Genomic DNA, 24,068 nt, shown 5'->3' with positions numbered 1-24,068 from the left:
AGAATTGTGCAAACTTCATCTAGGTCATCTAATAGTGGGACGAAGGGAGTATTTCTTTATTAATGTACTAAATAAAGATTAAATGTAAGAAAAAAGTAAAAAATGGAAAAAGATCAAAACCAAAACTAGCAAAACACTTATAAATTTGCCAAAAAGGTTAACAAAAGGATGAATAATCGGGTACCCAATACCTGCGAGTATACGATGGGTATTACCTGTTTGGACCTGTTAAGACCAGGTCCGATTCCGGGTACCCATTGACAGCCCTAAATAACTGAGTTTTTATCATACTCCTGAAGATGAATTATAAAAGAAAAATAATTTCTTCTGTTGAAATAGAATCAAAACTTCGATCACAGGGAACACGAGCTCCTATTAAATTAAGTGCGTAAGATTGAATTCTACGGTTTGAATTTGGAATATTTTGATTTTGGGTCACGAAAAAGTGACCAGCGTTGTGTTTGGATCACAATTTTTTTTTAAATTAGAGTTTGGACTACATAATCGTGGTTGACCGTCTTGACAGTTGGGAAATTCAGTTAAAAAAGGAAATAACCAACATAATATTTGAATTAGATTTATTTACTAATGTAATCATTGTACCTCTTCACGGTGCCTTTAAGTTTTTCTTCCTTTGTTCCTTAACCTTTCCACTTCGAGACTCCCTATTTTTTTTCTCTTCAATTCCAAAAAAAACCACGCCCTACCCATTTTATTTTTTTGGATTTGATTATCACATTCGCATGAATTGCATCAGTTTCCTGTTTTACGAGAAGATTCATGAGATGTTTTTACATTGGAAGTAGCAATGAAACCTCAACCAACAACAAATAATGGAAACCCTAATTAGAAAATCAATTAAAAAACGTAGTTCTTCTATCTATTCACATGTATTTAACACAATCAACATGCATTCATCGTAAAAACACTATCCCATAACTACCAATTTGATCAAATCTCACCAACTCTTTGCGGGCTAGAAATAGTTGATAATTTTGAAATCACACAGTTATTTTAATGGTGAAAGTTGAATAAAGTTTTATTGAGAAGTACTAAATCGATGAGTATTCGATTAGTTTCCGTAAATTGATTACTTCTTTATGCTGAATTAAAAAAATCTGGTTATGAAATTGAATTGGTGATTTGTTTGCTTCACTTCTATATCTTCAGTTTCCCGCACAACGCGTTTCAAGTCCACAACCGGTTGAGTTTTCTCTCCACCACCACAATGTTGAACGTGTTTTAGTAGATTAATTCAGATCTTTAGATGCGTTTCAATAGACTTCTGGTTACATCTGCGGTTCACGTGCAAACGATCACTGACGGCGTTAACTAAATATAAATTAATTAAAAGATTTATCCTTTGGGTAACGGTCAAGATGGTCAACAACGCTCATGTGACCCAAACTCTAATTAAAAAAAATAATCATGACTCAACCGCAACTGCGGTCACTTTTTTATGACCCAAACTCAAAATAACCCTTTGAATTTGAGATAGGTTTAATAGTTATCACTTCATTCGATTCAAAAAGGTGAGATTGAATTCTGAGTTTTCAATTTTTGATTTTGATTCAAAATTAGGTTTTCGTCCTGATAAAAATATGATTTTTTTTCCAAAAAAGAGGCAAGCCTCATATATTAATAATTATACCAGATCCGTTACAGAGTTAATAAGGAAATTTTCAGAAGACTCAAAATCATCATACAGACAACAGACACCATCATCAGACAATATTACAATATCAATACATAAAATAAATTGCAGAAGAACTCTAACCATCCCATGTTGATTCGTCAATAACAGAACTAGTTTAAATGGCCTAGTTGAAATGAATACTATCACATTCAAACCACTTAGCAAATCTACAGATAATAGAGATGCAAGGATCCATAAATCCAACCATTTTTCAAAGGTTTTCTTAAATGTATTATAACTCAGATGACAGTGGTATAATGAGATCCATAGATCCCACCAATTATCGACTATTTTCCCAAGGATACAGTAACATGGGTAACTAAGATAACCAAAATTGATCATCTTTGGGTTGAATCGGTCTGGATTGGTCTGAGGCTTCGTCGAAATCGGTCTTCTGAATCTGTAAGTTGCTTGTGTCTTGAGTGTCATTGTTGCTGCTGGAGTCCTTGGTGATGTTTTTACTGCTGATATTGGAGTTGTATTGATGCTCTTGCTGTTGTTCTTGATCATCTTCATCAAAGGAAAAAACCCAACAGAAAATCTCTAGTATAGATCAAAACAGAAAAGGAAATAAAAGGAAACCTGAGATAATATTTGAACTAAAAAGAAAAATCATTCAAACCCTAACTAAAGTTTTAGCTGCCGAACACAAGTAATTCAGAATACAAGCTGGATGAGTAAAGATCGCAAAGAGATGACTTGCTCAGATCCTCTCGGAGGAGCATATCTGAGCAGGAAAAGGTTCAGTTGGATTAGGTTTCTCTGATTGGAATTTTCTCTGATAGAAATAGGATCTGATGTTGGTATTACATAAACAATTATTTTTGATGTATTACAATTTTAAGATCGATTTGCTACAAGTTCAATCTACACAATAATATGGTAACAAAAGAAGTTGGGGTTTGAGTGCTAATTGATTTTGGCATGTAGTGCTATGATTTCTTTAAGATTTGATTTTTATTAAATTGTTTAGGTAGATAATTACTGAAGTCCGAATTAGGATTCTCTCTCCTTGACATTGGCCAGGGGGTTTTGACCACTGGCCATGGGGATTTTTTAAAAAGTTTTTCTAGGGTTTTCGTGTTGTTTTCTTCTCCGCCATGGATGAAGATGGTGGTTCTGGTGTGTATCCTGGTGGTTTCTCTCTACCATATTCTTCCTAAAGGGTAGAGAGATCAAGTGTGGAAGGATCTGAAGAGAAGATAGTTTTCTTTCTAAAACTTGTTTGCATAAGAAGTTTTTTCAGGGTTATCAAGGTAAGAGTTCTGGTGGTTTTAGGGTTTGTCCTAATATGGTTTCATCAGATTTGTTCGTGAAGATAAAGGAGGCTGCTTCTAATGGTAATCTAGGATTTGCATCACATGGTTCGATTGATGGTAATAGAGTTGCAGATATTTATTTTGAGGATGTTTCTGAAGATCTCACTAATTGTGAGGATTTGGTGATTGGGGTCTGTTTACATAGGAATTTACCTTATTTGATGGTTCAGAATTCTGTGTCTCGTGCCTGGAAGATAAAGGGTGAGATAAAGATGAAAATCCATGGAGATTCTATTTATGTTTTGGAATTTGATTATGATGCTGATCGTTTTAGTGCTATTGAATTTGGTCCGAATTTTGTTGCTAATCAATTTTTTTAGTCAGGTCATGGCATAAGTTGATTGAGCATGAATTGATGAAGCTTAAGTCAGTTCCTGCTTGGGTAAATCTTCAAAAAGTACCTTTACATATGTGAAATGACGAGGGTACCCAAATACACCACATTTTTTGTTTCAACCTATAAGTCTGATACCAAGTGCGATCGTCTATGGACAAAGTCGAGACAATACAACAACAAGGTATTCACTTGACAATAGTTACGGTACAAGGCCGATTGACTGTAAGATCAATGTCAAGTGAATAGGATTTAACGTACAATTGTTATTTACTTTATTATAATAAACAATTATAATGCAGAAGTAAGGTGTTATTTTATCCTCCACCACCACCCTTTATCCAAATTCTTCTCCAGTTTTGAAAACAATTATAATGAGGTGTTGGATGCATTATATGATGATTTTTTTTCTAAGATAGAAATATCACCAAATTAGCTCGTACGAACCTGACATTCCAAAAATAACCTTTAGGACTCATCTTGGCATTTATGAATTTAAGGTCATGTCGTTTGCTCATATCAATGCTCCTGTCACTTTTCAATCTCTTATGAACGAAGTTTTTCAACCATTTCTTAGAAAATTCATTCTTTTTTTCTTTGATGATATTTTAGTGTATAATGCAACTCTTGAAGACCATCTACTTTACCTTGAATATATATACTTTCTCCATTCCCAAGAAATATTCTCTTTATGGCAAAAGAACAAAATGCTCAGTTCCTAAATTTCAGTTGGAATATTTGCGACATTTAATCACTGCTGAAGAAGTAGCTGCAGTTATTGAGAAGATTGATGCAATGCAAACTTGGCTTAGGTATGACAACATATTTCAGACTAACCAAATATAACCGCTTTATCTCCTTAAGGCCACCACTTCACAGCCATTTCAGTTGCTAAAGAGTTCTTATCTCATATATTCAACCCGCATGATCTTTCAAGCTCCATAATTTTGATGAGACAATATTTTTCTTCGCTAGATTTCGCAAGTATTGTTCAAATCATTGAGTATTGAATTGAAGATCAACATTTCCTACCATTCCCAAACAGATGGGAAGACTGAAAGAAAAATTCTTGTATGGAGTCAGATGTATGAATAGCTCTCAACCAAATATGGGTTCAGTGGTTAGCATTGGCAGAATGGTGGTTCAACACAAATTATCATATTAGTTTAAGGATTTCTCTATTTAGGCCCTCTATGGTAATCAACCACCTCATTTGATATTTCATGATTCTCACCATATACTTTTGTAACTACAATGAAGTCTTACTTATAAGAGAGGGATACTATAATTCAATTTCTTAAGAATTATTTATCTAGAGAACATTATCATATGAAGTTTTTTTGTTGGCAAAAAGAGCTCCAACAGAAATTTGAAGTGGGTAGTCTGGTTTTTATGAAACTGCATACATTTATACAGACTTTTGTAGTTATCGGGAGAAATTAAGCTTTCGTTAAAATATTTGAATTCCTTTGAGGTATTACAAAAAAAAGGTGTTGTAGCCTATAAATTGAAACTTCCAGCAGGGTCTAGAACTCATCATGTTTTTTATGTGTCCCAATTGAAGAAAAAAATTGGTTTACAGGCGTCCAAGACACCTCAGCTACCAGTTCTGGACCATAATTATCAATATGTAGTGGAGCCTGTTGTAGTTTTGGGTACGCGCAATATTGTTCGAGCTGACTTATCTGTACCACATATTTTGATATAATAGTCTCACTCAGGACCTGAAGATACAATATAGGAGGATACTGCACACAATCACACATATTTTTCTTCTATAATCCTTGACAATTGTTTTTTGGATCGGTAAAGAATATGGTGCTGACGAGTTTCGAATTCAGGCCACTAGTATCATCACCCAATGACTTTACTACTGTACTACAGTGACATCGGCGAGGAAAAGAATTTTTAACGAGGGAGGTATTGTCATATGCCTTTCAAGTCCAGGATCCTATGAGCCACGTGGTTAGTCTTTGTTCTTATGCTTTGTTGAGGGTAGTTTCTGGATTGTCAGAGAATAAATAGTTACTAAGGATAGTTTCTCGAGTTTCCAATTTAGTGGATGATATAATTGGGACTGTCGATTAATAGTTTGGGGCGAAATCATTTAAGTCAAATGACTGTAGGCTTCAGGCATAAAAAAATATATATTTGGTAATAGTAATTGAAGCTCTTGTTTTTCAGAGAGAAATCATCTTATTTTCATATAAGAATTTAACCATGTCCTTGAATATGACACAAGCATCACAAATGATAAATTTCGAAAAACATATTTTCTCGGGATCTTTTTACTTCTATATCAATGTTCTGGAGCTCAAGCAATTTTTTATGTGTGAAATTGTATAATAGCGCTGGTGATCATCTCTCATCGTCTGAATTTTCATCCATTTAATCCAACTGATGTATAAATGTTTGTCGTTGGAGAAAGATTAATCCATTGTTATGCGTTTCCTCATTTTCCAAATTAGGATCCATAAAAAATAAATAAAAAAATCTTGATTAAAAAGACCGAAAGCAACTAATATATAAACTAAATATTTTCTTCGTAAAATAAGGAAATAAATAGTTGTGTATGTTATTGTTGGATGATAGGTTATTTATACAGGTAGAAGGGAGACATAACCGTTGGATCAACAATTAAAAAGATAGTCGTTGTCGACCAACCTTAGCTTCCGCATGGCTCTATTTGAACCAATGCACAACTCCAATTACACCGAGCCTGGACTCAATTTGAGTTTGGGCGATCGACACAACAAACTTCTCCGAGAAATTTTTTCCGGTCTCCACTAGGGGTGGGCAAAAAATCCGGAACTGCGGATTTTACTCGTATCCGTCGATAAAATTGTGGGTGAAACCCAATCCGCAAGATCTATGGGCCTGATATGGGTGGGATCTCAAATCCGCACTTTTAACGGTTTGGTTGCAGTTGGACTTTGAAATCTGCGGATTCACCCGCACCGTATGATAATATTCTAAGTCAAGTTTAGAAAGATTTTTTGGGCACTACCCAAAAAAGGTGGGGGACTACTTTGTGATACAAATGTCCACCCTACATTATAATGGGTGTCCTAAAAGATTAGGGAAGACTAATCTTCCCTTATTATTCTAATTAAGATTATAACTATCCCTAATAACCCACTAATCTAACCCACTACCCACTAATCTAGCTCACTAATTAAAACCTAATTAAAACCTAAATTAAAAGAAACAAAATCAGTTTCATTTTGTTTTCTTTTCTTCTTCATCTTCTTCTTCTTCTCCTCTTTTCCTCTTCTTCGTCAACATCGACGTTAATCGTCGATTCGGAAAAATTTCATCGTCGATTAATCAATCTTCATAAGAAATGCGTGCCAAGCAAACACCTATACTTCCAGGATTGAGTCCAGGTCTCCCACATATAGTGAATATCCCAAAAGAATTGCTAAAATTTAAAGAACTTGAAGCACCATTGATATGCAAAATCAATCATCCAACCGCAACAAAGAAGTCTGATTCAAGTGAAATGAAAATCCGCGAGTAATTTCCTTCATACCCATTCTTTTCAATTCGTTATTTGTTGAAGAAATCGATTAGAAATCATCAAAACCCATTGAAAATGGTAGTTGCAGTAGATAGTTCGACTAGGAGAAATTTGTGTGGTAACCCTAGAATTGCTAACCGAACTCCTAAAAATAAGAACAGTTCGGTGTGCTCGTAAAAAATAGACTAATATCTGTTTACCGAACTATATAGTTCGGTATGCTTGCAAAAAAATCTCTCGTAACTGAAGTCAATTTTTCCTTTGAAAGAATGAGTTCGGTTTTGTCGATAATTGCTCTTGGTAACCGAACTTTTGAAATAGTTAGTTCGGTGTGCTCGCAAAAAATCTCTCGTAACCGAACTCAATTTTTCTTTTGAAAGAATGAGTTCGGTTTTGTCGATAATTTCTCTTGGTAACCGAACTTTTGAAATAGTTAGTTCGGTGTGCTCGCATAAAAAACCCTCGTAATCGAACTCAATTTTTCAAAAGTTAAGAATGAGTTCGGTTTTCTCGTTAATGTTTTTGGCTAACCGAACTTTTGAAATATTTAGTTCGGTTTCCTCGCAGTTTTTTTCCAGGTAACCGAACTATGGTCTGTTAACTTCGAGTGTTGTGTTAACTTTATTCTTTAGTTCTATTTCATTTGATAACACAATATTCTCTTATGTTTATCTAATACTTTGGTTTTTGTTCTTTAGGAACAAAGGAAAAAGATTGAGACAACAACTAGATGAGGATTTGAAAACTCCCACCCCTCGTGGATCAAAATATTTAGATTTACGAAAGCGTGGTGCTACATATGCTAAACATGGAGGGGGCTTGTTACCGGAAGTGAACCAAGAGAATGTTCGTGATGTAATTCAAGATGTCAATGAAGAGGTGATGGAGAATGCAATTGAGAATGATGATGAAGAAGAGAATGATGATGAAGAGGTTGAGCAAAGAGAATACGTTGAAAATGTAGAGGAAGAAGAACTAGGATCTGACAGAGAAGGAGAAGGACAAGAGGAGGAACCGCATAGTTTTTCTCTTGGGCCAAAAAAAAAAATTGTTGCATTACTTGTCTATCTCTCCATTCCTTCCTTCTAATTGTCTCAATTGCATTGTAAATTGTGGACAAAGATGAGTGGTTATCCTTGTTATCCTCCTTTAGTATTTGGAGCATTTGAACCGGTGAAATACCCATTGTCCTCATTTTATCTACCTTGTCCATCTCTTTAGGAGTTAGCTTTGCCGCCATGAAATGTCCTTCAAGATGCTCCGGACGAGGATGATTACGACAACCTTGTATAACCCTGTAGAGAACCGATCCACCCTTATCTTCGTTTAAATTAAATGCAAGCCTGAATGGGCAATTAATCTTCTTTGAAAAAGTTTTGTTCTTCCTATTTGTATTTCCTTTATAAACATAACCCTTCCTCTTGTGGCTTTTCTCGGGATCACCGTTTCTCTCACAAACCATTTCAAAGCGAGTTTTGCTTTCTCTCTCATTCAATACTAATACGCACATGTCTTTTTGTGCATGTTGTCTAGCCCAACTCTTTGCATCTTCCGGAGTTGTGAATACCAAGTCATTCATGTAGTGATGGGATGTGTCATCATACAAAATACTAATCGGGAAAGGTTGGTTTTCCATTGGTTCAATTGGATCACATGGAACCTACAAGTAATATCACAACGTCAATACCATAAACATTTAACACTTAAAGTTCGGTAATCTAATTTTTTTATCGACCATACCGAACTAAAAGTTCGGTTATGTAGTTTCCAGAAATATATTTGGGCCTTACCGAACTCTGTATTTAGATTTTCTATGTGAAAGTTCGGCCATGAAACTGAAAAACTCGACTAAACCGAACTCATGGATTCGTTTAGAAACGAATATACATATGTTCTGCGACATTACCGAACAAAAAGTTCGGTAAAAAAGGTATTGATATCGACTAAACCGAACTATGCACTATAAACTCTATAAAAATAGTTCGGTTACATGTTCTGGGGTTTACATAACCGAACTCTAAAAAACCACCATTAACATGTAGTTCGGTTACCTGCGTGTGCTAAATTTAGTAACCGAACTACACAATAAGAACAGTTCGGTTACCTCGCAAGCTAACTTTGGTAACCGAACTAGGTTGACCTAACCGAATTTTTTCCTGAAATTTTGAGTTTGGCCAACATTAACTAAATATGAGGCATACCTGAGTACCCATAGCTTCATCTTCAGGTTGTGGATGATAAAATCTATTATATGTTTGGTTAGGTTGAGTTTGGGGCAAAAAGATTTCATCATCTAACAAATAACTCATTTCCGGATCACTAGAAGTATTGACAAATACACTATGAGGTGAAGGGGGTTCTGATTCAAAGGATGAGGTATCATCACATGAATCACTCAAATCATAATTACTAAACTCAAAGATTTTTTGGGATCACCCTCTTCACCACCCTCCTCCTCCTCCTCCTCTCTCAATAATAATGTTATAACAAAACAATCTCACTAATATAACTCACTAATCACTATTAATCATTACACCAACACTAATCAATCATCACACTAACTAAGTTTATCATCAAGGGTAAAGTAGGTATTTTAAAAAAATTCAGATAAGGGGTGACTGAAAAATACTTCCAATATCCACCCCAAAAACTTGAGAGTAGTCCCCCACCTTTTTTGAGTAGTCCCCGAAAAATCGTTCCAAGTTACCAACTATGAGCAATCCAACACTCTTTTGACATGAAAATGATTTGGCTATGGACTCAGCTCTAAGTTCCAACTCCCAAAGCCCAACACGTTAACTCCCGTCACAATAATTTGACCTGATAAAAGTGTGTGGGCTTCCAACTCAAAACCAATCGGCAATGAGTGGAGTGGCTCCACACCGTGTATATTAAGATCTCACCACCTTATATATTAAGATCTAGGCTAAGGAGTTAGCTATGTGGGACTATCTTATAGTTTCTCCACCATACTTCCCCTCCACGTGTAGGGCGGAGATTAAACCACTACAATGTGGACCTCTGTACGGGTGAACGGGCAGCCCTTTGGGTATACTTCTCATTCCAGTCTCATACGGACCTACCTATGACACCACGACTGGCTTTGGGTCGGAAGCCCACTCACTGCTATCATAACCCAAAAAATACCCGATTTACGTTAAAAGAGAACCCGCATTTTGCCTTTCTTCCTTCAGGAGCAGGAGCAGCCGAGCAGCTGCACAGAAGAACCTAGAGAAAGAGGTAGCTAGCTAGGGTTTCAAACCAGACGAAGAAATGACATTCAAGGTTAGTTACCTCCTCTCTACTGTCTTTTCAGTTTGATCCTTTATCTATTTGGATTTTGATTTTGTGGTTGTTTTTTCTCTGTAGTATCATCAATATCAGGTTGTGGGAAGAGCACTACCCACTGAGAAGGAGGATACTCCTAAGATTTATAGGATGAAGCTTTGGGCAACCAATGAAGTTCGTGCCAAATCTAAGTTTTGGTGAGCAAAAAACCTAATTCCTGATGAAACCCCTAGTTGTTGTTTCTTGATGTCTTTGAGATGATTTTAAGTGTGTGTTTGATGTATGCTTAGGTACTTTTTGAGGAAGCTTAAGAAAGTGAAGAAGAGCAATGGACAGGTGTTGGCTATTAATGAGGTATATGTGAATTTAATTCCTTGATTACTTAGATTTAACTGATTTGTGTCTCTATGTGAGTTTAGATCAGGTTTGGCTGGGCTTTAGTCTGTTTCCCCCTTAACAGTAATGATTGTGCAGGCATAATATTGGCTAAAATTAGTAATATTCAATGCTATTGTTTGATAGTTTATTCAAGTAATTTGACTTGTATGCTTCTGGAGGAGAAGTGATGCGTAGTACACTGTCGTCTCTAGTCTCAAGAATTCGATTTTGCATGTTTTGTGTAGTAGGACTTCCACTTCTGGTATACCCCCATCATTAACTAATGTAGTTTAGAGTATTAGCTTCTCTTTGTGGCCTATAGGATTTGTAAGAGCGCTTTACTTTATGATTGTGTTAGTGCAATGGTCAAGCTTATAGAGTGTTATTGAATTGCTCAATGAGCGAGGAGGGTTTTTTGCACTCGTCACTCTTCAAATGGCTTTACCCCTTGCAGGGTGACAGCGCATTAACTACTGGTTTTACAATTATAGCCTTGAACTAAAAACCACCATCAACAAAGGTTTACCCTTCCTATCAAAAAAACCAAAGCATCAATGACAACAGCAATTTAAACTCAGATGAAAACGCATTTAATTGTTTTTCTTACTAATAAGGAAGTATTATTTTCTTCCAGTGTATTGTTTTTCGGGGTATGCTAACTTACTTGGCCCTTCAGTGTCCAACTTAATTGATATCTCCACAACATGATAATGGATAGTTGATATTGATGAGTTGAGAACTTGGGTTTGATCACCTACCTGCTAGCTACTAATACATTATTTTTTTTACTATGTAAGATTGTCTTGTGTTTTATGCCTTCTCATGTCCTTTATGTACAACTGCAAAAATTTGATTCTATTTGCTTCATAGGATATCCGAGTAGTCTCCCTTAAATCCTATTTTTGCTTATTTCCGAGCCTTTAACAGGGGAATGCTTTATTTTGTCATCTGCAGTACACCGTCATCTCTAGTTTCAAGAATTCAATTTTACATGTTTTCTGTAGCATTTGGTTAGTTAGTCCAGGGATACCCTAGTAGTAGATGTTATGTGTACCCTGTTTGTCAAGCAGCACAACTAGATAGCCCTCATGTTATAAGGAGGTCAGACTCTTCTGGTTGTTTGTCTAATGGAACCAAGAAACAGAAGCCATGTTACTTTCGGATCAATAGAAGCCATGTTACTTTCAGATCAATAGAAGCCATGTTACTTTCAGTTCAATAAATAGTGGCGTGTGGAATGTATTGATTGCTAGTTATGCACAATAGTTATTTAAGTTCTATGCCTTCTCGTTACTTATTTTTCATGTTCTCTGCTTGAATGCTATTTTGGTTGTTGTGTAGTGAACAATTTGTTCATTATAAACCTCCTAAGTCTTTTAGTGGCCTGTTCTAATTTAGTTTTCACTTGCAGATTTATGAGAAGAGCCCAACCAAGATCAAGAACTATGGTATCTGGTTGCGTTATCAGAGCAGAACCGGTTACCACAACATGTACAAGGAGTACCGTGACACTACTCTTAATGGAGGTGTGGAACAGATGTACACCGAGATGGCTTCCCGTCACAGAGTTAGGTCTCCATGCATCCAGATCATCAAAACTGCCACCATCCCTGCCAAGCTTTGCAAGAGAGAGAGCACAAAGCAATTCCACAAGAAGGACATCAAGTTCCCATTGGTATTCCAGAAGGTCAGACCACCAACCAGGAGATTGAAGACAACATACAAGGCAACAAGACCCAACTTGTTCAAGTAAGCACTTCGTTAGGCCTCGCGAGTGTCTGAAGTAGTAGATTATTAGGGCAGTGTCTGCAAAAGGTTTATTGTGGGATAAAGCATCTTTGTTGTCGGTAGAACCTTACTTATTTTTGTTTCAATTTTGTTGGAGACTCGATGCTTTGGATTATCAAAGCTGTTACAGGATGTTTTGTTGACAATGCGACTTTACTTCTATAGGTTTTATTCTCTAGTAGTAGTCTGTGATGGACGTAGTTTATTGATTTCAGTGCTGTTTAAATTTTCTGTGCTGCTGTGTGTGTGGATCATTTACTTGCTTTGAATTTCAGATTCTTACTTAGACGTCTTGGGCTCTTGCCTTTGAAAATCCTAACATGTTTTGAGCAAAGATAACAGAAGTATCCCTTGAAAATGAATCTATATCCCGTATCTTACATTATTCCCTGAAAAATGATTCGAAATCCGTATCTTAGACTTTTGTTTTGTATGAAATTTTTTCACTTGGGATATCATCCAACCGATTCGATGTTGCGCAGTTGTTCCTAGTTCCTACTGCTCACACTTCATTATACGGTCTACCATTATCAGTGATTGCCTTTCAGTTCTTCAGCTCAAATATTCAATATTCAATATTCAATTTGTATCTCTTCCATCGTAGATTAAAGAAATGAAACCCGAAATTCAAATCAGAAAAGAACCCTCCAGCTAATGCACATCTCCACCAAGTTCATAATTTTACTTAGGGTTTCGAAGTATGGCCAGACAGTCTATGGGGTGGAACCCGTTTAATCAGAAGAGATGGCTATTGATGTTTCTCCTCCTCATATTCTCAATCTCCACTGTTATAGTATTCATTATAAGGCCGGCGTTCAATTGTGATTGGCAAAAGCAGTATTACCAGGGAACTGATGATACTCAGATCCATTTAACTTCACCAACTGGAAAGAATCAAAATCCACTGGAATTCATGAATTCGAAGCTCGTTTTATTGGTTTCTCATGAGCTCTCTCTTTCAGGTACCTTTATCTTGTTCCCATCCCATTCTGAGATTTAAGATCAAAATTGTGATTTTTATAGGTCATTTCATTGGCTGTATAACCATTTAATTACATGATCTAGGGCAAAAGACAATGCAAGTCGATTTTAGATTAGTTATCTGTAATAATTCAGATCAAATTTCTTTCAAATCTGATGTTGGTACTCGACAATCCGTTTCAAAATTTACATTTTGATGTAGGCGGACCATTGTTATTGATGGAGCTAGCATTTTTGTTGAGAAGTGCTGGTGCCAAAGTTGTATGGATCACCAACAGAATTCAAACAGAACAAGATGATGTGATACACAGTTTGGAACATAAGATGCTGAGCCGAGGAGTGCAGGTAAGATGAGAGGAAATTTCAGTTGAGGATCGAATTGATATTTATTTGGTTACTTTCAGTTGTAGTGTACTTGTTATTAATTTGATTGCTTAGTTAGGTCCTTCCAGCAAATGGCCGTGAAGCTGTGGAGACAGCTATAAAGGCTGATTTGGTTGTTCTAAACACTGCTGTTGCTGGGAAGTGGCTTGATGCTGAACTTAAAGAACATGTGCCTCTTGTTCATCCAAAGGTTTTGTGGTGGATACATGAAATGCGAGGGCATTATTTTAAACTAGAGTACGTTAAGCACCTCCCTTTTGTTGCAGGTGCTATGATTGATTCACATACAACGGCAGAATACTGGAACAACAGGACCCGGGAGCGTTTAGGGTATTATTGTTATTCTTTAAATTTTCCCCATGAGATGTTTTGTGCGTAAATTTGTAGTACTGCTTATCTTTCCTATGGTCATTGGTTTCTATCATATGCGCTGCAGGATTAAGATGCCCCACACTTATGTTGTTCATCTTGGGAATAGCAAAGAACTAATGGATGTAGCTGAAGATAGTGTGGCTAAAAGGGTTTTACGAGAGCATGTTCGGGAGACTCTTGGTGTGCAGAATGAAGACATACTTATTGCTATTATTAACAGTAAGATTAAGTCTCTTTGTTAATTTTAAACTCATCTTGTTTCACTGTTAAAATAACAATATAGACTGCATGCATTCCTTCCACACGTTGATCATTAGATAATTGCAGGTGTTTCACGTGGGAAAGGTCAGGATTTATTTCTCCGCTCCTTCCATGAAAGTTTGCAAATGATCCAGGAGAAGAAGTTACATGTGCCAATGATGCATGCTGCAGTAATCGGGAGTGATATGAATGCCCATACTAAATTAGAAATGGATCTTAGGAAGTTCGTAATAGAAAAGGGAATTCAGGACCGTGTTCATTTTGTCAATAAAACCCTGACTGTTGCTCCTTACTTATCTGCGATTGATGTGCTTGTTCAGAACTCTCAGGTACTTGCTAGCACTAGTTTAACTGTTCTTAGGAATTCGTTAACTATATCTCTTGATTCGCTACTGCTTATAGTTTTTCCTGGTAGAGTTGTTTTTTTCACTTCAAAGCCACTGAACACTCCCATTGACATATCCTTCGATTATAACTTCTTCAAATATGGCCGTCAGAATTGTATTCTGTTTCGAAATTAGTCTGAATTTGTATTAGAAGTGCTTTTGGCTTCCGCAGTTGCCATATAATTTCCAGTTACACTAGTTTTCCCTTCCCATTTTTTTGACCCATTTCCTCAGTCTGTGGACCTGGATTATATCCTTGTGTGCTGTTCATGCAGTACTGAAGTTTGATTTCAGAACTAAACCTTCACTCTTTTGTTGTAGGGCAGGGGTGAATGCTTTGGCAGGATAACTATTGAAGCTATGGCATTTCAGCTGCCAGTATTGGTAGACTATTTTCAGCTTTCATACTTTCTTTATCTCCCTTGTTTAGTTAATAAATCCAGAGTTCTCTTTATCTTGCTGAACTAAGCACTGGTTATTTAGGCCGAATCATGCTTAATTTCCGTTTGAATGTGTCAGATTCATTTTAGGACGTTCATTCATCTATCCAATGAATAAGATCCAGGACCATTCAATCTGGGACCCTAAAACTGCGATGTGTTCTTAGCCAGTTAGACCTTCTGTCAACTGCATTTTAATATCTGTATATCTACTTTCTAGGTCTTTTCTTCTTAAGCTGCCATGAAAATAATAAAATGTTCTTTCACAGGGAACTGCAGCAGGAGGCACTACCGAAATTGTGGTAGATGGATCAACAGGTTTGTTGCATAGTGTTGGGAAAGAAGGTGTCACACCTCTTGCAAAGAACATCGTCCAACTTGCAACCAATCCCGAGAAGAGGATGAGTTTTGGAAAGAAAGGTTACGAGAGGGTTAAAAGTAGGTTTATGGAAAGACACATGACAGACAGAATTGCTTCAGTTCTTAAAGAAGTGCTGCAGAAAGCGAAGAAGGATCTACTTTCTTGATACAAGATCACTGTAGAGAAAAAAAATACTCAGGACTCAGACTCACAAAGATCTGCTCCGTAATCCAATTAGATTTTTACGTATCTTAGGATTGCTCTGAGTGATCAATTAGGGTCTGATTAACGCAATCTATGTACCAGCGGGATGATCATTTGAAATGTGTAGATTAGTTTCGAGTCAGCTGAAAATTTTGTGCTGTGGTTGCTGGTTATATTAGAATGTTCGATATTTTCCAGGTTATATATAAAGTAAGAGCTTGTTATCATTTTTGGGGGTTTCTAGTTTTTGTTGTTAAGAGTTGAAAATTAAACTGCCATGGATAATCAAATTCAAAATCACTCAAAAATAACATCACTGCAAGCAAATTAAAAACAGAAAAGAATCGCTTCACCATGATGCTAATTGAGGAAAGAGTTAACACTGTTGTTATCATTTTTCTAGCTCTTCATGATCCACGCCGACTCGTGATTTTTATCATGGTGGAGGACAACAGACGCAAGTATGACCAGCCTTAAATCTGTCTCCGCAATCGTAAATCACAGCTCCTTCTCCGTACATTTCTGTACATAAGGTATCACAATGCTCGCAAGAGCTAATGTTGTCCCCCCACAGTTCTTGACATTGGCCATTCACTCCGCTGAACCGTAGAAAAATAAATAAAAGAGATGGAAATGTTACGATAAAAAAACAATACTCAGAAAGAAACAGGAAAAACTGATAGATTAAACAGCTTACCTAGAACTCAGAACAATCAGAACGAAAAGGAATCCAAGAAAACACAGAGAACTTGTTTTCGCCATGGTTTCACTTGCTTTATGTTGATAAGTTACAGTGGTTTCATTATGAAACAGCAACTGTACTTATAGAAGAATATAAAATTATAGTTCCATCATCCCACATTTTCTGCTCACATGCTCACATGGGGTTTCCATCTCTAGCCGTAACAGTTGCGGAAGCCTCACAGAAACTTACCACCCACTGGCACCAGAAGCAATAATACTAATTTTAAGCGGCTCTGTGCAAGCATCAAGTCAACTGCTGACAATCATGTGCTGAATTCATGTAAAACTGCAATATTACAGGAGTAGTGATACGCTCACCGCTCTTATCTCCCGCGTTTCATCCCGAGACGGGAATGGACGGTCCCTGCATCGTTCTTAGCATCGAAACCCAGAATCTTTTAGAGTCGGGATTTATGAGCGGGATAGCTAACATTTCCGATATTACAGTGCCGACCTGCAGTTAAAATACTGAAAATGACAAGATAGGGTCGAGGGTCAAGATGCATTACTTGGACAAAACCAGACACGACACATCAAATATACCCAAATTCATTATATGGAAAATCTTCATTCACACATTTACCTAGGTGTTTTTTTTGTTTGTTTTGATACATTCAACTGGACTAAAACCCCAAAATCAAAACAACAAAAACAAGTCAAGGCCTAAGCCTTACAAAGAGAAAAGAAGAACCATAATATTGGGCATACCAAAATCTTCCAAGGCATACTGAATGAAGATAAAAAAGGTTGTGAAATAACAAAATCAGATAACCCCTTAACTCACATTGTTTTTAATGGCAAATCTGCCCTTTACGTATTAGTGTTAATAATCTTGATTAGTGATTAAATATTTTGTTTAGTGATTAAAATAATTTTCAGAATTATAAGAGTTGTTTAGATTAAAAATTTGAGGAAAAAAAAATCAAAGTTTTGGTTTGGTTAAGAAGGAGAGAAAGAGAAGGAGAAAGTGAGAAAATTCTAATTCTTGATTCAATGGAGGATGAGGAGGGTCATCATTCATCTAAAAAACCTAGGAAAATACATATCAACTACAACAATGATCCATAAATGGCTGATTTCTTAGATTATGAGAATGATTTTACACCCACTCAAACTCAAGCTCAAACTCAAACACAAACTCAAGATGATGATTTTTATGAGCCAAATCCTGATGATGAAGACATTGATGAGGAACCCAATGCTTCTAATACACAGGTACACTTATATCCAATACTTAATCTCACTTTTATAGCTCTCAATTATCAAAAGTTAGGTTTTTTGAATCATGGTTCGGCGAAACAGGTTGAGGTTCGGCTCACATCTATGAGCCGAATCTACCAATTGATGAATGGTTCGGCTTACTGAATCTGTTTACTGCATGTGCCGAACCTATAATTTCCAATTCCAACCCTTTTGCTAGACACTAGTTCGTCTTATATGAAAGTTTCATAGTAAGTCGAACAACATCCTGAATAGCCCGGAATAGAATCATTACTAATTCGGCTTACATATCCAAAATCGTATGTGCCGAACATAATTTTTTAATTTCTGGGTTGAAATATTGTTACTGGTTCGGCACATATGGAGAATATCGTATCATCCGAAACCTCTTATGTTCAAGGTTCGACACATAATATGATTATCGTCTGAGCCGAACATGAATTTGTTAATTTTTGGGTTAAAATATTGTTCTTGGTTCGGCACATATTGAGGACATCGTATAAGCCGAAACCTGTAAATGTTTATAGTTCGGCACATAATGTGATTATCGAATGCGCCGAACCTTGTTATCATATTCCCTTTCTAGTGTTTAACCTTGTGATATTCTTTGTAGATCGTGCTTGGACCCATGGAAAATCAACCTGATCCAGTAGACATAATTCACGAGGATACCAAGGATCACTAAAACATGAAATTGAGGAACATCAACCTGATCGTGCTTGAGGAACACCAATACTGGATTACACCAATAATGATTTTTAAGGCTCGGCTTATAACTCAAATTATAGAAAAAGCCGAACCTGAAGGACAAATGATTCGGCGCGTAACTAACATTAGAGGATAAGCCGAACTCTATAAATTCGGCGCATAAATGTTAAGCTATTCATTAAAACATGAAATTGAAGGTGTCCATAACCCAATCCCAGCACCATTAAAAACAAAGTTCAGCACCTAAAATCAAAGGTGTTTGCAACACCATAAAAGTGTACTTAAAACTTAAGAAAAAGTGTACCATAAAAGTGTACATAAAAGGGAATTTAACCACGACCCCTCTTCTTAGTTGCACGACCACCTCTTCTTCCACCTTGGTCTTCATCTTCCGACGCATCATTACCGGGTTGGACGGTAGCACCACCTTGGCTTGTACCTTCACCAACTTGTCGAGACCTCTTAGTGGTAGGCCTTTGTTCGGGTTCCTCGGGTCCTTGTCCTTTTTTGATGATTGCATCCCACTTGTTGATGAGGTATTTTTGTTCTTCCACGGTCATTGGTGTTTTGCAACCAAGTTTGGCCTTCATTTTTTTCAACATCTCCCTACCCGCGGCAACCTATTTTTTCATTTGTCAACAACTTATAACCATGAGGTTGAAGACATTTTTACCATAACTAATGTATGAAAATAGTATAAAGTGAAGTCATTCTTACCATAATCTTGAAAGCCTTGACTACATCTTCGGAAGTAGACTTGTTGGTGATCTTGATTGGCTTCGCCTTCCCCTTATCAGCTATCTTTTGCCTTTTCTTATTGATAATGAAGGGATGAGAAATTTGGTTATACCAATCCATATAACCCGGATCCTCTTCACATGGATCATCAAGTAAAGGTGTTAACTTGGACGCATCTAATGTGTGATTGTCTAAATTATTCCAAAACTCAACGGTGGGATCAGGATCATACTTTGGTTCCCAAGATGAAGTGGTGCTTTTAGTTCCCTTACCACTCTTTGGTAACAACCTGAATTTCTCGTCAAACAAAGGAACCTTTTGGACGCATCCTAATTGACGGAGTACTCGCCTAGGATCGTATATAACATAACCACCGGGATACCACAATGGACCATGATACATACCTACCGGCATATCCTCATCTTCAACAACTTCATCTTCTTCATCTTCCTTCTCATATGGTTGAAAAGTGACATCATCAACACCAAGACGGTCTAACGTCTCTCTCAAACTTTCCACCAACTTCTTTTTGTTCCTTTTCTTGGAGTCCTCGTACGCGTACCTTGCTGCAGTTGGCTCAGTATCAACATAATCGACATCTTTCTCAAATACTTTGGCCAAGTTCAAAATTGGGAAATGGTCATATATCCACACCTACATCCAAAACCACATTAAAAAATCAAAGGAATTGAATTGATAGAAACAAGTTTTACTTGGAAACATCAAAGTAAGAATAAAGTTTGCAAACTCAGAGAACTGTTCGGCTTATATGGATCAAGTATTATAAGCCGAACCAAGTAAGTAAAAACTTTGGCTTAAAAGATTTTATGGTTATAAGCCGAACCATACTCTGAACTCCCAAAAGTTACCTGGAGCAAAGTGAAGTTCCCTCCGATGTTTGTACTTGTCAACCTAGACGCGGTGGCAAGTTGGTCCAGCAGGTAAGTGAGCGTAGCCGTTCCCCAAGCAAACTTTTTATAAGTTTCAAGATTCTTTACCAATTGGAGACAATTAGCATTTACCTTGTTTCCGGTAGTGTCGGGAAAGATGTCTCTACCAAGAGTATAAAGCAAGTAGGAAGTTCCGGTTTGCTTCACTTTGACGGGATCCATTATCAACAAACCTTGTGTGACTCTTTCCTTCGTGTTCTCAAACTCCTTTTTTCAAGTTAGTCAACTTGATCTTCTTATTCTTCTTATTTCTGCCACCTGGTATGCAAACGGTATCGACATCTTTAACTGATCGACAAAACTCCAACCCAGTTTTCTATGAACCCCAACCAAGGCATTCCAGGTACAAATTGTATAGCTCATCCCAACTCATGTCATAAAAACCAGCATCCACACTTACCCCCCTTTCTGTAAGGCCTCTAATCTTACTAGCCTCATCAGGAGTGATTGCCATCTCTCCAAAAGGTAATTGAAATGTGTAAGTTTCTGGACAAAAGTGCTCGGTAAATGCAGAGGCCGACACACTATCATATTCCTTATGTCCATAATTGATGATGGGCCATAAAGCACTGCGTTGTACGTAAGCAATCACCTCAGAAACCTCTTCATCAAGACTCCATTCCGCTGCCCTCTGGTGTCTCAATACTCGGACTGCACGGTTGTGATCAGGAGTCTCATAAATTTTCTTCTCCCAAGAATCGGCATAACCAATCAACACATTTCCTCCATCTTCCGGAAGACCATGAGGCAAACCATCTGATCGAGGTGTAATTACGTCATCTTCATCAGGAATGTGTAAACCAGTGATCCGTCGATCATCATCGTTCTTCCCTTTCTCGGGTTCTGCCACCTTCTTACCTTTCTTGTCTTTCTTGGGTTTTCCTTGGGGTTGTGTTTCTTGATGTACTTCTTGATTATCATCAACTTCTCCATCTTCATCTATTCCTTCTTCTTGTCTTTCAATTCTTACTTGTTCAGCTTCTTCTTCTAAAATTCCTCCTCTACCTCCCGCTCCCAATTTTTTCTTACCTCCTCTTATAGGATCGGGAGTTTTAGAAGTAGAAGTTGTTAACTCCATCTTCTTCCTCTTTGTAGATGCATTGGTCCTGACACAAGTATGAAAGTTATAAGACTAATTCGAACAACAAAGAGATTTGGAAATCCAAAAACTTGTAAGAAAATAAGAAGGCTCGGCTTACCCGAAATAACACATATGAGCCGAATCATGTCTTGAAATTTTTATTAGCTTACACAGAGAGTGGATCGGCTCATACCACAAAACAATTATAAGTCGATCCTATATATTCGGCTCACAACCGATACCGTCGAATAAGCCGAGTCTATGGTTATGAACTCAAACATGTATTCGGCGCAACATGATATCATATAAATAAGCCGATCCTATACACTTGTAAAACTTATGAAATTTTAACAATGATATTCGGCGCAACCCTAATACTATCGAATAAGCCGAATCTAGACTTATGAATTGAAACCTTTATTCGGCGCAAAACTAATACAACCATACAAGCCGATCCTAAGCACATGCAAAATTCTGAAATTCAAACAACAATTATTCGGCACAAAACTAATACTACCATACAAGCCGATCCTACGCACATGCAAAATTTCTGAAATTCACAAAACATATTCGGCACAAAACTAACACCATCGAATAAGCCGATCCTAAATATAAGTCTTTGTGTCACTAAGTTCGGCTCAAAACGGATTTCAGATATACGCCGAGCCGTTCATATGCACTTTCAGGGTTCAGTTTCAAGAACACCTCGGCGCACATCTAAGATTTTTTTTGCGACGAACCATACCCTGTAATCGCCGCAGAAACATGATTTTGACGAATTAAATCAATCAAACCAATCAAAAACATCAAATACGAGTTGGGTTTGTAAAACTAACCTTCTTATTCTCATTTATGGAGTTGGTTCTTCTTCAATCTCTTCTTCCGGTTGATTTTTTGGTTGATTGTGAGTTTCTTCTTCACTCTCTAAATCTTCTTCTTCTTCAATGGGTTGTTCAATCGCTCGATTAGAACGAGATACTGGCTTATGACGAACCATTATATAGATGAGTTTAATCGTCGACTAAATTTTCACGAATCGACGATTAAATTTCGGCGATGATACGATGAAAAAAAAGAGGAGAAGGTGGGTTCGGCTGTGGAGGATGAGGAGGAAGAAGAAGGGGTTGAAACTGATTTTAGGTTTATGATTATTGATTTTTGTATTAAGGTTAGAGATAGATTAGTAATTTATAGGATTTAAGGGCATATAGGTAATTAAACAACCCATAGGGTACCCCTTATAAGGTCACCCAAGTTAGGACTAGTCCTTTGTATGCCTTGAAAGTTTTTGGTATGCCCAATATCATGGTTCGAAAAGAAAAAGAAAAAACAAACAACTACCTCCAGTAGATTTTTCTACTACCGTCTTCTAACAAAACAAGGCTAAACTCTGAACTATACTTCCCTGGTAATAGTCTAACAAAGTTACTTCTGGTTCTGGGATGCAGGCTAGCTAGCCAATTTGCAGCACGATTAGTTTCTCTATAGCAGTGACTAACTCTGACTCTTTGAGATTTTTACCAAGAAGAGTACAAATTCTTTTCTACAGATGAATAAGGTTCCAAAGTGGCTTTGGCTCAATCTTGTTTAGAAGAAGAAAAATAGTCATAGAGTCAACATAGATATGCACTTGAGGCAACTGTATTGCAACTTCTAATGTAAGACCCAGCTCAACACCCTGCAACTCATGAGCAGCAACAGACAAGGGCTCAATCAATAACTTCACCTTTATGGTCGAACCCTGATTTTGGGCACACCAAAATCTTCTTAGGCATACAAAGCACTAGTCCTAACTTGGGTGACCTTATAAGGGGTACCCTATGGGGTGGTTCAATTACCTATATGACCTTAAATCCTTTAAATTACTACTAATCTATCCCTAACCCTAATACAAAACCTATAATAAACTACACCTAAAATCAGTTTCATTCACCTTCTTCTTCTTCCTCTCCACAGCCGAACTCATTCACCCTTCCCTTTCTTTTTTTTTTCATCGCGTAAATTTAATTGTCGATTCGTGAAACTTTAATCGACGATTAAACTCATCTATATAATGGGTCTCGTAAGGCAGTATCTCGTTCAAATCGATCGATTGAACAACCTATTGATGAAGAAGAAGATTTAGAGAGTGAAGAACAAACTCAAAATCAACCACAAAATCAACCGGAATAAGAGATTGAAGAAGAACCAACTCCGGAAATGAGAATAAGAAGGTTAGTTCTACAAAAACCCATCTCATATTTGATGTTTTTGATTGTTTTGGTCGATTTAATTCGTCAAAATCATGTGTTCTGCGGAGGTTACAGGGTATGGTTCGACGTAATACAAATGTTAGATGTGCGCCGAGCTGTTCTTGGAACTGAACCCTGAAAGTGCATATGAACGGCTCGGCGTAGATCTGAAATCCGTTTTGAGCCGAACTTAGTGACACAAAGACTTATATTTAGAATCGGCTTATTCGATGGTGTTAGTTTTGTGCCGAATATGTTTTGTGAATTTCAGAAATTTTGCATGTGCGTAGGATCGGCTTGTATGGTAGTATTAGTTTTGTGCCGAATAAATGTTGTTTGAATTTCAGAATTTTTGCATGTGCTTAGGATCGACTTGTATGGTTGTATTAGTTTTGTGCCGAATAAATGTTGTTTGAATTTCAGAATTTTTGCATGTGCTTAGGATCGGCTTGTATGGTTGTATTAGTTTTGCGCCGAATAAATGTTTCAATTCATAAGTCTAGATTCGGCTTATTCGATAGTATTAGGGTTGCGCCGAATATCATTGTTAAAATTTCAAAAATTTTACAAGTGTATAGGATCGGCTTATTTATATGATATCATGTTGCGCCGAATACATGTTTGAGTTCATAATCATAGATTCGGCTTATTTGACGGTATCGGTTGTGAGCCGAATATATAGG

General features: G+C 37.0%; 2 protein-coding genes and 1 long non-coding RNA gene across 3 annotated transcripts; 2 read left to right on the top strand and 1 right to left on the bottom strand.

Annotated features, from left to right (window-relative positions):
* The first annotated feature begins 10,034 nt into the window (after positions 1-10,034).
* Positions 10,035-12,559, top strand: LOC113288700 (60S ribosomal protein L18a-2-like). Its single transcript, XM_026537818.1, has 4 exons — positions 10,035-10,154; positions 10,239-10,354; positions 10,448-10,511; positions 11,947-12,559. Exons 1-4 carry the CDS (start codon positions 10,143-10,145, stop codon positions 12,286-12,288), a joined length of 534 nt encoding a protein of 177 aa, XP_026393603.1. The 5' UTR covers positions 10,035-10,142; the 3' UTR covers positions 12,289-12,559.
* Positions 12,560-12,661: 102 nt separating this feature from the next.
* On the top strand, positions 12,662-15,936 carry LOC113288698. The gene is made up of 7 exons (XM_026537817.1): positions 12,662-13,285; positions 13,507-13,649; positions 13,747-14,018; positions 14,125-14,279; positions 14,388-14,650; positions 15,029-15,091; positions 15,417-15,936. The coding sequence occupies exons 1-7, from the start codon at positions 13,024-13,026 to the stop codon at positions 15,672-15,674; spliced, it is 1,416 nt and encodes a 471-aa protein (XP_026393602.1). The 5' UTR covers positions 12,662-13,023; the 3' UTR covers positions 15,675-15,936.
* A 36-nt stretch (positions 15,937-15,972) lies between these two features.
* Positions 15,973-16,495, bottom strand: LOC113285999. Its single transcript, XR_003329051.1, has 2 exons — positions 16,410-16,495; positions 15,973-16,311 (listed from the first exon to the last, which is right to left on the bottom strand). It is a non-coding gene; the product is annotated as an uncharacterized LOC113285999 (long non-coding RNA).
* Between the last annotated feature and the right edge of the window lie 7,573 nt (positions 16,496-24,068).

Source organism: Papaver somniferum, chromosome 6 (genome assembly GCF_003573695.1).
Source record: "Papaver somniferum cultivar HN1 chromosome 6, ASM357369v1, whole genome shotgun sequence".
Classification (NCBI taxonomy): Eukaryota; Viridiplantae; Streptophyta; class Magnoliopsida; order Ranunculales; family Papaveraceae; genus Papaver; species Papaver somniferum.
This window is presented reverse-complemented; position numbering and strand designations above follow the sequence as displayed.

Bases quoted from the DNA above. Each gene is read 5' to 3' on its own strand.
- LOC113288700 (XM_026537818.1), top strand. The intron at 10,355-10,447 runs GTGAGCAAAAAA...ATGTATGCTTAG, and splicing joins CGTGCCAAATCTAAGTTTTG to GTACTTTTTGAGGAAGCTTA. The intron at 10,512-11,946 runs GTATATGTGAAT...TTTCACTTGCAG, and splicing joins AGGTGTTGGCTATTAATGAG to ATTTATGAGAAGAGCCCAAC.
- LOC113288698 (XM_026537817.1), top strand. From the start codon at position 13,024: ATGGCCAGACAGTCTATGGGGTGGAACCCGTTTAATCAGAAGAGATGG. The intron at 14,280-14,387 runs GTAAGATTAAGT...AGATAATTGCAG, and splicing joins ACTTATTGCTATTATTAACA to GTGTTTCACGTGGGAAAGGT. The intron at 14,651-15,028 runs GTACTTGCTAGC...CTTTTGTTGTAG, and splicing joins TGCTTGTTCAGAACTCTCAG to GGCAGGGGTGAATGCTTTGG.